General features: G+C 43.9%; 1 protein-coding gene across 1 annotated transcript; it reads left to right on the top strand.

The window, feature by feature from the left end:
* The first annotated feature begins 2,243 nt into the window (after positions 1-2,243).
* On the top strand, positions 2,244-3,833 carry dio3a (iodothyronine deiodinase 3a). Its single transcript, XM_079573168.1, has one exon. The coding sequence runs from the start codon at positions 2,383-2,385 to the stop codon at positions 3,145-3,147; it is 765 nt and encodes a 254-aa protein (XP_079429294.1). The 5' UTR covers positions 2,244-2,382; the 3' UTR covers positions 3,148-3,833.
* The last annotated feature ends 11,706 nt before the right edge of the window (positions 3,834-15,539 follow it).

Below are 15,539 nucleotides of genomic sequence, written 5' to 3'. Positions count from 1 at the left end.
GATCTGCAGTGGGATCTGCACTGGGATCTGCACTGGGATCTGCACTGGGATCTGCACTGGGATCTGCACTGGGATCTGCACTGGGATCTGCTGGAGCCACTCCTCCAGTTTGGGGGTCACTGCCCCGAGTGCCCCAATGACCACGGGCACCACTGATGCCTTTACCCTCCAGGGCCTTCTCCAGCTCTTCTCTGAGCCCCTGGAATTTCTCTAGTTTCTCATGTTCCTTTTTCCTGATGTTGAAGTCGCTTGGTATTGCTATGTCGACCTCAACGGCTTTCCTCTGCTCTTTGTACCATTCTGTCCGTCTGTATCTGAAAGTCCCACAGGATCTTGCCTTAGCCATTCTCTACCACCTTTAAAGGTGCTTCCCACTTTGACCATGGGGTTTCCGGCCCATACTCTGCACAGATGTTCCTGTACACTATACCAGCCACTTGGTTATGGCGCTCCATGTAAGCTTTCCCTGCCAGCATCTTACTAGCCTGGCATCCAGACTAATCTCCGATGTGTATTAATTAATAAACAGGTGACCTCTTCTGTAAAGAAGCGGAGTCTGGTTGGCGAGACTAGCATCTTACACCGGATGAGGAAGTTTTTCTTTGTTTTTAACTCTCCCTCACCCTCCGCGGGGGGTCTCTCTTTTTCCTCCAAGCTCGAATCCTCCTGGGAGCGAGAGGGTTCTGCGCAGTATCTTTGCTGTTCCTAGAACTGCACTTTTCTGGACCGATATGTCTGATGTATCTCATGGGATCTGCTGTAGCCACATCCAGGATGAATCATCCAAGATCCATAAGTACCTCAAGGACACGGCTCCAACAGATGGCATGCTCAGTGAATGTCTCAGTCAATGGGGAACAGAAGATGAGGTGGAACCTACAGCACCTCACCTCCACTATATGCCAGTGCCAGTAGAGGGCGCACCTCTCCCTGTTTTGCTCAGGTGACAATAGCTGGACAACGCTCAGAAACTCCATTTCTCTGTGTGATGTAAATAGGGTAATGGGCTGGCCTTTCTTATTTATTTTATTTTATTTTATTTTATTTTTTACTGGCTCTGCAATTCAAAAAGTCTCAGACTGGTTCCCGCTGTCATTGTGTCCGGAGGGTAAGGCGTCTTGCTCAAGGACACAATGACATTCCTGTGTGAATGTAGCCAGTAATTGGTGGTGGTTGCCATTGGCGCTGATCGACCACACTTGCATTACGAGTATTTAGCAATGTGTTATACGTGTTCAAAATAAAGATGCTGGAAATTTCAATCCATTTAGAGGATCTGTCCATTCTCTTATTTAAAACGTGTGTTCCACTCTATTGTGTTTTTTCCATAACTTTTTCAATGACAATGAGAAACGCTGCTATGGAGCTCGGGACACGGCAAGAGAACACAAAACAAACTTTTAAGACTTAGATAAGACTGGAGGTCCAAGGAAAACATTGCTATGTAATGATGCAATGTACAGTCAGACATACACATCACAGCAATATGTGGGAACATATGATGAGGACATTATTACAACATAGATATGCAATAATAAGAGAACATTTAGTTCTATCCTAAATAGAAGCAGATATGTTTCAACTGATATATCGCGAGTCTCTGGATTAAAAAAAGGAAAGTGCGACGGGGTAAGTGAGTCCTTTGTCTTGCTCACAAGCACTGGAATATATAGGCTACTGTATCCTGACTGAGTTCAGCCATAAAGCACGTCACGGGCAGATACTGCTATGACGCACTGCCACTGACTTCAGGTTATGGATTCTGTTCCGTTTTGGTTGAGAGCCATCTGGTGGGAAATGAGCGACACTACACCCGGATCTTTCCCCTCTATTATTTTTGCACGCACTATTTTATTCATAGATTCATGGTCTTGTCACAAGTTTTGAGCATATGCTGTTGGCGTGTTTGACGAGTGGCTGACATGCAAAATCTTCTTTGTAGTCGAATAGACTTCTATGTATTATCCTTTAGGAAGAAGAGATGACGTTTGTCTTTGTTCAAATAGGGTTTATGTAAGTATTGGCGACAGATTTTTGTTGGAGACTCACTGATATAGAGGCTACATCACTCCATCCTTGTGCGCGTCACGCACTTTACGCACTTGTTACGCACGGGCAGCAGCGCATAGTTCACACATTACTCTGGAAGTGGTTTCGGTTCCAGAGGACAGAACAACTCTCCAGCGCATCCTTCTCGCGCTTTTTTGGCCGGCACTCAAAACTGTGGAGTTTACAGAAGGTAATCCCCGCCATGTGAGGCCATGGGTCCTCTTCGGAGGCGGGGTGTGCATCCTTCGAGTCTGCCGGTGCTATAAAGCCAGGGCAAAGTTTGTGAAAACAGCAAGGAAGAGCGCGGGTCGGTGGGACATTAGAATAAAAACAATGAAGGCGGTGAAGAGCGCAGTGGTGTGCCTGGTCCTCCTGCCCCGCTTCTTTATGACCGCGGTTATGTTCTGGCTGCTGGACTTTCTCTGCATCAGGAAACGCGTCTTTTTACAGATAAAGGAGGAAGAGGAATGTTTAGACCCACCACTCTGCATCTCTGACTCGAACCGACTGTTCAGTTTGGAGTCGCTGAAAGCGGTGTGGCACGGACATAAACTAGACTTTCTCAAAGAAGCGCACCTCGGTCAGGGGGCGCCCAACACGGAGGTGGTTCAACTGGACCACAGAAGCTCGCGCATCCTGGACTACGCAAAAGAGAACAGACCTCTCATCCTCAACTTTGGCAGCTGCACCTGACCTCCGTTCATGGCGCGCCTCAAAGCGTTCCAGAGCGTCGTGCAGCAGAACGCGGACATCGCGGACTGTGTGCTCGTGTACATAGAGGAAGCGCACCCCTCGGACGGGTGGATGAGCACGGACGCGCCATATCAGATCCCAAGACACAAGTGTCTGGAGGACAGGCTGCACGCCGCGCGCCTGATGCGCACCGAGGTCCCCGGCTGCCTGGTGGTGGTGGACAGCATGGAGAACGCGTCCAACGCCGCCTACGGAGCATTCTTTGACAGACTGTACATCCTGCTCGAGGGGAGAATAGTGTACCAGGGAGGCAGAGGACCAGAAGGCTATCGCATCTCAGAGCTCAAAGACTGGCTGGATCAGTACAGAAACAACGACAAAGGCAGCAGGACACTAGAAGTCTAGTTCACTTCTAAAAACGCTGAATAATGTTACCACATGCTGACTCGTTTTTACTATACCTTATTGTCTAGTGCATTTTGAACAAAATGCCATTAACAGAAGTTGGTATTGGTCCTAACATACCATTTTGCTATAGTCTTTTTGTGTTCCTTCATTTAATGTATCATCATTGTCTCACAGGCAGATTCTCAGGTCAGGACAAATGTGTGCAGTGGGTGTTTTGTTGTTGAAATTTTATAGTAGTTAGAAAAACACATACTTGAATGCCCATCTTCAAAGTGATCTTTTGAAAGTACATTATTACAATTTTGATATAAAGTATCTGGGTTAAAACAACAACAACAAAGACTCACACCTCCACACAGGTCCATTTAGGAATAATCTCTTCTGTCGTGTACACAGCCTTCCTCACACGCCTCACTCATTACTAAATATTTATTTCATTTAACATGATTTGTCCGCATGGTTCTATTTGTAAACGGTCTTTGTGTGTCTTGTGACATTGAGGTATTGGACCGCGTCTCTGCTCCTCAGCACTGTTGTGAAGTTCGGTTCGTCAAGGGGCGCAGCTCACGGAGCCGACACTGATGTCCCGTACTGGGGGGCAGAGTCTGTCTCATATCCCAACCACAACTTTTACACTGTTCTAATTTACGAACATATTTTATTTCATACAATAAAACGTTTTTTAACTATGCTGACCTTCTTTTTCTTGAGATGTGGGGACCTTCCAAATGACATTGACTCCTGTTGGTATTGAGAACACTGGACTTACCTCATCTCTTAATGACATTATCATGGGTAACAGTGGCTCAGAGTGGGTTATCCTACATGTGGAAAGGTTGGCGGTTCTAACCCCAGCCACAACAAGTGGACATTATCATCGTGTTCTTGGGCAAGACACTTCACCAACCTTGCATATGTGCGAAGCGAATGTAGTTTGTGTCTGTAGTGTGTGTGTGTGTGTGTGTGTGTGTGTGTGTGTGTGTGTGTGTGTGTGTGTGTGTGTGTGTGTGTAAGCAAGTAAGTAAGGGCTTTATTTGTCTTTGTACAAATGTACAACATAATTGCGTTCAGGTGTTGGGTTAGTCCTGAGCCGCTGTGACTGAGCTGCGCCGCCGCTGTGGGCCAACCCGACCAGAATGTTTTCGGAGGTAGAGGAAACCGTAGCACCTGGGAGAAACCTGGCTGCCTTCAGTGCTCCTCTGAAACGGTGCAGCGCCTCCCGGGTTTGTCCCTGTTTCAGAGCGTGGTGTTCTGCACGTCAGCTCCTCCACCTCCTCCTTCCTCCTGCGCAGCTCCTTCTAGTCCACCAATGTCTTTCACCATCTTCTCCTTGTTTGTCTTGTTCATTAACAGGCAAGGCATGTTTATTTGTAGAGCACAATTCATACACAAGGCAATTCAAAGCAAACAGATAAAATCAATAAAACATCAGCATAAAATTAATTAATACAGTAAAAGGCAATAGTGCAGATAAAATACTTTCAGTCATAAACACGGGTAAAAATAACTGTTTTCTGCCTGGATTTGAACATTGTCAGAGTTGAGGCCTGTCTCACATCCTCATGAAGACTGTTCCAGATTTTAGCTGCATGAAACTGAAACACACGTGTTTATTATTGACTGAATGTGTTTATAATTGACTCTGGGAACCACCAGGAGACCCCTCCCTGAAGTTCTCAGGGTCCGGGATGGTTCATACGGCTGTAACACGTCAGAGATGTACTTTGGTGCTAAACCATGAAAAGACTTGTACACAAGCAGAGCTGTTTTAAATTATATTCTCTGAGTGACAGGAGGCCGGTGCAGAGACCAGAGCACTGGACTAATATGGTCGTATTTCCTGGTTCATGACTTGAGCAGCAGCGTTCTGGATGTACTGCAGCTGTTGGACAGTGAGCAGCCGTTACAGTCGTCTAACCTGCTGGAGACAAACACATGGTTAAGTCTCTCTAAGTCTGGTTTTGACACAATTCCTCTGATCTTAGCCATGTTTTTCAGATGGTCAAAAGCTGCTGATGTTATTGCTTTGATGTGGCGTTTTTTTTTTAGTTTGTCTGAGTTTAGCTGGAGAAAGTTGTTTTGCATCCACAACTGATCTGTTCGATGCAGTGACAGAGAGTATCTACAGGTGCATGTTCACCAGCCGTCAGTGACACGTAGATCTGAGTGTCATTTGCATAGTTGTGGTATGACACATTATTGCTGTTTAGCTGACCCATTGGAAGCATGTACAGGTTGAATAAGAGACGTCTCAAGATTGACCCCTGGGGGACTCCACAGGTCAAGGCACAGGTCACAGCTGCAAAACTGACCGGTATTACGTACTCCATAGCTGTATGATGAACTTCAACTTATGCTTTGAGTGAAATTCATTTCATTTTAATTATTCAGTTTAATTGACTCAGCAAATATTAAATGACTGAGCTAATTTAAAGGCGCGCTGCGTAATTTTTTGGGGCAACCTGCCCCTAATGACCTAATGACACAGAAAATGCAGTTATTGCAGTTGGTAATGAATTTGGACCAACTTAAATCTCAAATTTGGCCATCTCCATGGAGATGAGCTGGAGACGTCCTGCTCCCAGTAAAGTTACAGTCAGATGTTAATAGAGGATAACAGCAAACACACCGGTTTGTGTGTTTTTAGTGATTTTCAACAACAAAAATATCTGTAATAAATGAAATGCTTGTATTGTTTGCTCTTTATTGGGTGAAATGTGATGTGGCTTTGATTAATCTGGGAGTAAAACATTACATTGAATTGTTTGCATATTGACATGCTACACTGTCACCGCACCGAGGGTGTAACTTTGGCTCACAGTATTGTTGACAGAAGTACTGAAGTGTTTTGGACATTTCTCCTTTCCTCCAAAAAGCCAATCAAGAAGCTGAAGTCAGCATCTCTTTCTCTTTTATATCTTATTGTACAGAACAGTCATTGACCCTCAAAGACAGGAAAATCGACAGTGACAATGAGCGCTATGTACAGGGCTGGTTGTAACGATGTGTGGGGTTGGTTGTCAGGCCTTATGCACCAGCCCCAACTGACCACCCGATAAACAATATGAGCTAGCTTTCGCTCGAAAGCCCAATAATCCTTCAGTTCAAAGCTACCATCATTTGATTATCTGTTTGTTTTTCATTTTTTGAGTGAACGCTCAACATATCACAACAGGACAATCAGGATGTTAAACTTGAACGTAGATGCAATTTGAACACATCCGGTCCTATTGAAATCCCCCTATACGCTCTACAAACCTTATCTATTGTGGTTAACATACAGGCCAAAGTTACTTTAAGGTGAGAGTGAGTGAGTCATCCTGAACTTTGCGCGCCGCAGGAGCTCGGAGGAATACTAAAGAATGCGCATCATATTGCGCATGTACATGCATGTACATACATCCAAAGTAGGGCAACCATGCGCAGAAAGAGACACATTAATTAGCCATCCCCGTAAAGAAGAGTGTGAGGTTGAGCTTTCCGTTTGCCTCTGCAGCTCCAGGCTGTGGGGTATCATAAGGCTATATCATAAACTCTGAAATATACATAAATTGGACATACATACTTGATGGAAACATGCTCATGAATTCTGATTGCTCTCCCTGGATATGGCCGTGGGGAGAATTGCGAGGAAAAAGACAGGTTTTCTTAAGGACAGCGAGGAGAAAGTAGGGCCATGATATAGCAGCCCGTCATAGGCAGCAGTGGTCCGTAATGAGCGGTATACCCTGGACAGTTGTCACCAAGAAGCATATAGATTATTTGCCTCTGTGATGGTCTGGTAGGGGGAACCAGTACCAGTCCAAGTACAATTCAGTTTGACCTACTTCTGAAATATCATTCTTTTTACACTGGCTTGAATGTAGTATGCTTGTGTGTAGTATGCTTGTATGTAGTATGCTTGTATGTAGTATGCTTGTATGTAGTATGCATGTATGTAGTATGCTTGTGTGTAGTATGCTTGTATGTAGTATGCTTGTATGTAGTATGCTTGTATGTAGTATGCTTGTATGTAGTATGCTTGTATGTAGTATGCATGTATGTAGTATGCTTGTATGTAGTATGCTTGTATGTAGTATGCATGTATGTAGTATGCAATGAGTATTCAGAAATTAAGTGTTTTATTTGTTATCGCTGTTTGATCCCCCTTCTTAAACCAATACCATTATTTATTCAACAGGGACAGTTCATAACAAAAGATGATGCAGAACTGCCTCTCTCACTGAAAGAGCAGCTCCGAGGACTTTGATTTGATGCTTTGTCATTGAAAATAGAGATTTTTATTAATGGATAAACAAAACATTGCCTGTTTAAATGAAAGACAGCGCGGCCAAAACCTGTGGACAAGTTTTCTTCAACCACAGAAAAGGCTTAAAAAGTCAGTTAGAGCTGACCTGGATCCCCTGCTCAAGTCCTGGGTTCGATTCTCAGGTCCTTTTGGTTTGTGAGAGGAACGACTTGTTGTGGATGAGTGGGACAAAGGATGGATTTTAGCCCATGACTAGTAAACAAGTATCATTGTTCAGGGAATAGGAGCATCTATAAAAGTCTATACGGGGCCTTCCTATGTGAGGTTTGTTGGTTTCACTTTCACAGGAGTCTCCAAATGTCTTTTTACCCCATGAGGCCAACACTGGTGCTATCTGCAAAAAGGTGCAGAAAAAATGAATTCATTTAGAGTGTGTAAGGTCTTCATGACTATTTTGTATCAGTGTTTTATTGAGTCAGTTTTAAAGAGGGGGTATTATGCTTTTTTCAATCACATAGCACCAGTCTATAGCACACTAAAATGATGACGAAACCTTCTGTTGGTCTGTAAATGCAGTAAATTAGAATAACTGCCTTGTATAAAATTGCTCTCTCAAAATGGCTGTAGTGAATGTCTTGAAATAGGCCTCTGTCTCTTTAAGAACCTCTGACTCTTTCCGACACGCCCCCTCCACACGCTGTCTGTGGCATCAGTGGGGAGGGGGTTCTGCTGAGGAGCAGCGGTTGGTTACTCGGCTGGTGACAAAAGCTCGGAGGCGTCTCCAGGAGGTGGGGGCGTTCCTAGGAGGACTCAGGCAAACCTATCCCTGAAATGGCTGCCATCAGAGTTTTTACAGATTACTCAAAAATACGTGAATGTGCCAAGGCAACACTTCAGGCATGTTTTTAATGAGGGAATGACATAATAACATGATGTAAAGCTTGAAAAAGTCGATTTTGCATAATACCCCCCCTTTAACATTTGGTTTTGTGTGTTGGTTTAGTGCTCTTTCTGTGACCGACGAAGTTGGTCAAAGGAGCAGATAAAATCACTGGTTTCCTTCGGGACAATATTAAAGTTGAACCTTGAACCTTGATGAGCTACTTTGGCGTCACAAAAATGGCCAAGAGCTATTACGCTTCTGTAATAATGTGACTCAATAGAGTTCACCCTGGTAAGTAGACAAGTCAATGCGACATTGCAGCACAACTAGAAAAAAGTATTATACTTTTCTATATTCGCCTAAATGTCGCCTAAATGTTTAAAAAACAACAACCTCTGAACCAGAACTGGTGCAATAATGAAATGATCGAATTAAAATTATTTAATTTTTAGGCATATTGTTGGTAAACTTGTCATCTGCATTTGTATCATCCATTAGAAACGTCTCAGGACAGCCTGTCAGTGGCAGTGGGTGACTGCAGAGCCTGAGGACCCATTTTCAGGAGGTTCAAGCATTAACCTACTACAGAATACTGTATATGCCGTACAATGTATGGTTTGTGATAACATGGAAAACAGGAGTGCTGAGAAGAATCTCACCCAGACACAGGAGAAATTGATTCCGTCGTAAACTTAGAAAACCATTGGGGCCTCCAGAAGAGGCCACTGCACTGGACACCACTGTTTTATGCTTTTGCAACTTTATGCACTACAGGCAAACACTCAAACACAAGCGCTGGTCCTCAGCAGGTTTCCTGTTGTGTACCCTTTCTGAGAAACCCCTGAACAGGAAGGCGTGGTGCAGGCAGGGGGCAAAGTGTAGCTGGATGGATGGAGCTTTAAAGCAGGGTTGGATGAGCGACCATGCACATTCATCTGGATCCCATTTAGCTCACAAACCAAGTCTGCATGTGTGACAAGGGTACGTCCAAATGAAAAATCACTTATGGAGCTTGTCTTTGGAATTCGCTGAACTTGGACTGGTTCCATCGCATTTGTACTGGCTTTCTGGTCACTTGCAAGGAGCTACACGTCTCCATGTCAGTCCGGAGACGTACATTCACCAGGGTGCTTTTGTTTTATGACTTGGGGCCCCTTCTTCCTCCTGGTTAGCCCTGAAGGTGAGGGCCCCTCGCTCCCAGGGGTCGAGGCCCCCACATGAATGTACGTTTCTGAGAAAGGATGTATACATTTGTGCGGCTCAACAAAAGCCTTCTGTGATGGAGTTTCAGCATGTTACCGTTTACCATGAGGCTCACTGTAGTGTAAATAAAGTCCAGACTGTGGAAGCGGGGGGCCACTCCTCAAGAAAAGCTCAACACAACAGTATGTTGATAATAACATGAGCTTTAACTGACTGGCTCTTATCGATAAGTGTGGTTCTTATTGTGTATGCTTTTTTTCATTTTCCATGCTCATTGCTAGTCTTTAACTCTTTAGACGCCTTGTATCCATTCCCTACAGTAAAACAGTCTTGTGTTTTACTCCACGCTTTTTAGCGCTGACCAGCGGGACCATGGATATATTCTCTCTCTTGGGATGGACAGTGTTTATGTGGGAGAAATAGTATGTTGTTCGTAATGCACACGATGTCAATGTAAAGAACAAGAGACCAAAGGGGAAGCAGCAAGCGATTGATGTAGTCAGTACTTATAGCTAACCGTGCCCCCACCCCGCTCACCCCTTATTTTCCCAGCTTTAAGTGGTGCCCTCAGGCCACTGGCGAAAACACTGGCGCACACCATTGTTTGTACACAAGATACCAACTTAGTTTTTTAGCAACGCTGTTGTTGCACCAGGTGGAAGATTGGTTCCTTAAACTTGAAGGCCCATATAGGTTCCTTTGGTCTTCGTGATTATATCGTACAATTGATTTTCCTTTAGTTTTGTTTTTATTCACTTCCTGCATTCTCGTCAGATTCTCACATCCGCAGCTGCAGGGGCGAAAGAGTAGCCAGCTCCCATTCATTTCCGATGGCAGGAGGGCGATGCAGTATGGGTGACCGGAGCTGTGAACTATACATTTGAAAAGAATAGTGCCCGCCCCTTCACTTGCATTTCAACCTGGATAGACTCAAACAGACAAAAGCAGCGACTAGTATTTATATATATTAGTATATATGTATATTAGTTTTGGTGATCAGACCCCGGCGGTAGACATCGATGTATGAAAGTCAGTATGGATGAGCAGCTTGTAGTTAGGGATGTCTTCCCCGGAGCCTGGACACTGGTGGTGGTATGGAAGACCCGTGAAGCTGCAGCGGGTAGAAGCCGTGGATCGAAGAGGCGGAGATGGGGTGGAGGTGGGTCGCGGCGCACCATGATTGCTGGGGCTTAAAAGCGGGACCGAGGGCGATGATCAGCTGCTATGGAGGTGCGGCTCTTACGCTGATGGCTGAGGTGGAGGTGTGGCCCTCTCAGAAGCGATCATTGGCTGGAGGTATGTGATGCTGAAATTAGTCTCCCAGGTTGAATTTACACCTAGGCTTCATTGGTTTACATAGGACGGCAGATATCGAGGGGAAATCAGTTACTGCACAGACACAAAGCTGACACAGAAACAGTGCAGTGTTGACTTGCTGGTACAAATGAACATTGATGACATTTTACACAAATTCCTCTGCTGTATACGTCATATTTTAGTGGCAAATATTGTCCCACATTCTGCACTTAGTGAACCAACTTCGGGCTCTACCGTAGTGTCAAGACAAAGGAAGTGCCGATCCGGGGCAAAAAGAGTTAAAAGTGGGCATGCAGAGTTGTTCACGGCTGCAGTCACCCACCACAGAACAAGCTGACAGACACTTACGGGTAATGGCTCATGTTTTCCTCCCAGCAGAGGGAGGATGACGCGCCATCTGTAGTTTGACTCCTTCAGTACAGCATCCCAGGAGAGTGAAAGAAAAAAAGCCCCCTCCTCCCAGTTAGGGGGCACCTTTCCAAATTTCAATTGTTAAAAAGGAAAGGTATAACAAAACCGCACCTGGTCTGCAAAAAGAAAACGTAAAATATTATGCGTGAGCTGTTGTCCATTCCTGACTTCCCTCACACACATTTATAACCTCCTCATCTCTCTCAGGAAGGAAAGTTGAGACTTTCAGGGTGCCCCCTGCAATAGCCTGCTCCATAAACATGCTTTATGATTTGAGTCAGAGCTCACAGTGGTCTATTTCTATTCTCTGTTTTCACTGTACATTTTGTTTCACTGAAAAAAGAAAAAATCAGGTCCAACATGCAAACATTCTCAAGCATTGGTAAGAAGTGTGATAAAACAACTTGTACAAGAGAGAGATACAAGTTAAATCAGCAAATGAATGTTTATTATTTTCAAAACAATGTGCAGTGAGCACTTTCTTTGTTTCAGTTAAGAAACATCACATTTATAGCATTTATTTGGCTCCTCAGAATACACATGGGAAACCTGTGAAATGACCCTCGGGTTACTGTATTGTGTGGTGCTCTGGTTTTAGATTGCTCCCATATGATTGCTTCTAATTGCACATAATGCATTATCAAAACAGTCTGGCTCTGGAGTTAAAATAATAAAAGGCTATTTTTATTTATTGTATTTGAAAGTCCCGCTGAGATTAAGAATCTCCTTTTCTATATATCATTGAACAAACATGAGTATAAGCCCCTCAACTTGAGCTGTCAACTCCTTAAAATATGAAAAACATTCTCGCCCAGAAGCCCCAATATGTACAGATATCACATTCACTCACACACCTACACCCACCACCCTCTACACCCACCCCCCATGCACACTCACAACAGAATAAAAATGAAGTACATAAGGCACATAAGGCTGGACAGCACCCAAACAGCCACAGCCTCTCCCGAGGCAGAGGGCTCCTTCAAAGGAAGCAAAAGAATAAAAGAAACAGTCTTTAAACAGTAATAACAAAATATATTAAAACAAACTAATATTACTGCAAAAAGTATGAGCTGAAAGCTCAACTAAAATGGTGGGTCTTGAGCCTGCTCTTAAACACATAAACGTTCTCTGCTTCCCTGAGCCCCTCCAGCAGGCAGTTCCAGAGGTGAGGGCCATTATACTGGAAAGATGCCTCGCCCTGAGGGTGAGTCCTGACTGGGAATGACAAGGAGACCCATGCTGGAGGAGTGCAAGGACCGCCAAGGTTCATTAAGGTAAAAGCAGTTCTGAAAGATAAGAAGGACCCAGACCATTAAGAGACTTATACTACACACGACCACAAACCAAAGGACCTTAAACTCCATCATGAAACCTGAGGTGGGGAGTACTCTTACATGTACTTGAGTAACTTGTTGGTTTATTCTGCTAGAGTAAAATTATAATGAAATATCTGTACTCTTATGACTGTAACTATTTCACAGCGATGCTTAATTTTGATTTAAAATAGATGTAGATTATCTTTTGCACCTTGTTGTTTAGAAGTATTTTGTATGTCATTTTCTTGGAATTTTCTTTGGAAATATCACGATTTCCACATAATTGCATTTTTTTTTGTGTCACACAATTTATTACAGTTTATTTATTCATTTATTTTTTTTACTTTTACTTCAGTAATTCTTTGGGTCATAGCCTACTTTTTACTTGCACTAGAGTAAAAATAATTTCACCCCAGTGTAATGTGGTCCCCTCTATATGGTCAGGACATTTGAGCGGCTGAATGTAGTAACAGTTGTAGACCTGATGTCCCCTCTTTAGGCCGACCACAGAGCAGGGCATCACAGTAGTCCATATGACGGTGATTAAAGCATGCATCAGCGTCTCCGTGTTGGCCCGAGAGAGAAGGGGGCCAGGTTCAGAACGCCGCAACTCTGCCATCTTGTGTTCATTCTGCAGACTTACGGCCACCTCCTTCAACTTCTCCCTTTTCCCTCCATGCCTCCATCCAACCACTGATGACCGATTACCCCCTCTGAAAGGAATCTAGTTCCTTCTTTGAGTAGCCTGCTTGATTTCAAAAGTATTCTGGGCCACACAATTCTTTACTTTAGACGAGATCAACTCCAAAATAATGAAATCCCCTCATCCCTCCAAAAAATAAATAATGATGTAAGTGTTAAATGTATCGGGCATTTGACTAAACAAGACTTGTAATAAGAAGCTACCAAACTGTACTGTATTTTAACTACTGTATTTTGGATCTGTCTTCTCGATGTCTGCCACAAGGGGGAGCCACAGACCGCAGTGAGGAAGCAGCAGGCCGGCGTGGGAGTGTCAGTACAGTGGGGAGCGCAGAGCAGCCGTGCAGACGTTCAGGTCGGTTCAGGTGAACTGGGAAGGTGCACTTCTCACATGGTCAACCATCTGATGGAGGCGACTTGCCAAAAAGTCAAGAAGCCACGCCTTTTACTGCGAGGATTGTACATGTACATCAGCGTAAAGGTCCCGAGTCCCAGGCCTTGTGGGTCAGCCAGTTTGTGTCGAGGTGCTTCCTTTGTTTGTTTGTTTGTTTGTTTCTGGGCTTTAAGACGACTAGAGCTTTATGTATTTATATTTTTGTTTGATTTTGACTTTAGGTCATTGCTGTCAGAGAGCACAGCATTCTCAAAGGGGGCCGGAATATAATGTCTCTGCCCTCTGGTGGGAACAAATGATACTGCACTTACCACAACGATTCATTCAAACTCAGTTGTGTGGAATTCAAACAGTTCTCAGAAAACATTCTCTCCAAAACGGTTTTAAAGGAACATTGTCTTGTCATCAACACTACAGCATTTGGGCAATATATTCGGGCAGACGCTGTGCTATGCAGTATTAATTTCCTTCATACTCAGGGGTGGTCGGCCACTACTGTAGTGTAACCGCAGCTGCCTTGGGGTAGACTGACAGAAATGAGGCTGCCAATCTGCGCCATCAACCACTCACTCACACTATATTCATACATTCGAATCTCCAGTGCTTATGCCATTTCCTTATGATTTACTATGCTATAATAAGATTTTGTATGTGTCCAGGGACAAGTTATGAGACGTCGGGGTCAAAGGGGCCACAGTTCATTTTGGCATTTCTCAAAACTCAAAGAAGCCACTGCGATAAATGTGTCTGGCAACAAGCCTAATGAGAAAGAATATACGCTTTTACCATAGACATAGACCAACATGAATGGAGAATAAACTATACAGTTTATTAAAAGAAGTCAAACATCAAAACACAGTTTGGACTGAAGCACTACGGTCAGTCAAACCCCTTCACATTCTAATATGCAAGTACACTGCCTGACCCCCCCCAAAAGAAAGAAGCGAAAAGAAGTCACGCATTGCAATATCTGGTCGGACCCTTCAGCTCTGATTGTGGCATTGTTTCAATAAACTTCTGCAATGTCAAAAGATCCAGTGCTGCAAACATTTCCACCAAGATCATATATTGATGATGGGGGAGTGTGACCACAGCACAGAGCCTTCTCCCGCACATCCCAAAGATTAAGATCTGGACTCTGTATTGGCCAGTCCATGTATGAAAAGGGCCAGGCGGTGTACAATGCGAGGGAACATTTATATTACTGTAATAGTGTTAAATAATACATCATTCTTTCAGTTTTTACATGTAATATTCTGCCCCTAATGAAACAGACATACGCACATCTGTGTTCAAATCAGTCCTGGCAACACAAGACACTACATTTAATAATCCACAGATAAAAGGTATTAACTGTATATTTCATTTCATAGATTTTATCTTATAATACAAATCATTGAAAACATGTGTTATTGAAACAAAAGTAAGACCTAACTATCTACAGGCAGCTCCGCGCGGTATGTGGAAGAAAGTGTTGTGACAGAGTTACACGGTGGCAGTAGTCTCCAAAGACACAGACGAGTTGGCAGGTCCTGCGGAGCAGCGCTTCCCAAAGTGGGGGTCACGGGTCACTGAAGTGGGGGTTGCAAGATGATTGAGACATTTCTGACATTTGGTTGTCACACATGACTTGTGTATTTTTGATTGAAAACAGCATATTTGAGTGAAATTAAGCCAAATATCTAAACTAACATCATTAAACCAGATTGTAAATGTTTTGCACTAAAAGCTTTATAAATGCTAATTACATTTTAAAGAAGAGTTTCCCAGAGTTGTCTGGCCTAAAAGGTTCGGGAACCCCTGCTGTAAAGGGCCCCTCCTTCAACCCACCACACCACTAAAATCTACTGTGCTTATGTTCAGCCAATCGGTGCAAGGCGGGACGGTTGTCTCCAAATGTCAGTGCTGCAA

Source organism: Gobius niger (genome assembly GCF_951799975.1).
Source record: "Gobius niger genome assembly, chromosome: 16".
NCBI lineage: Eukaryota > Metazoa > Chordata > Actinopteri > Gobiiformes > Gobiidae > Gobius > Gobius niger.
Note: the sequence above shows the minus strand (reverse complement) of the source record. Positions and strands in the feature narration are given on the sequence as shown.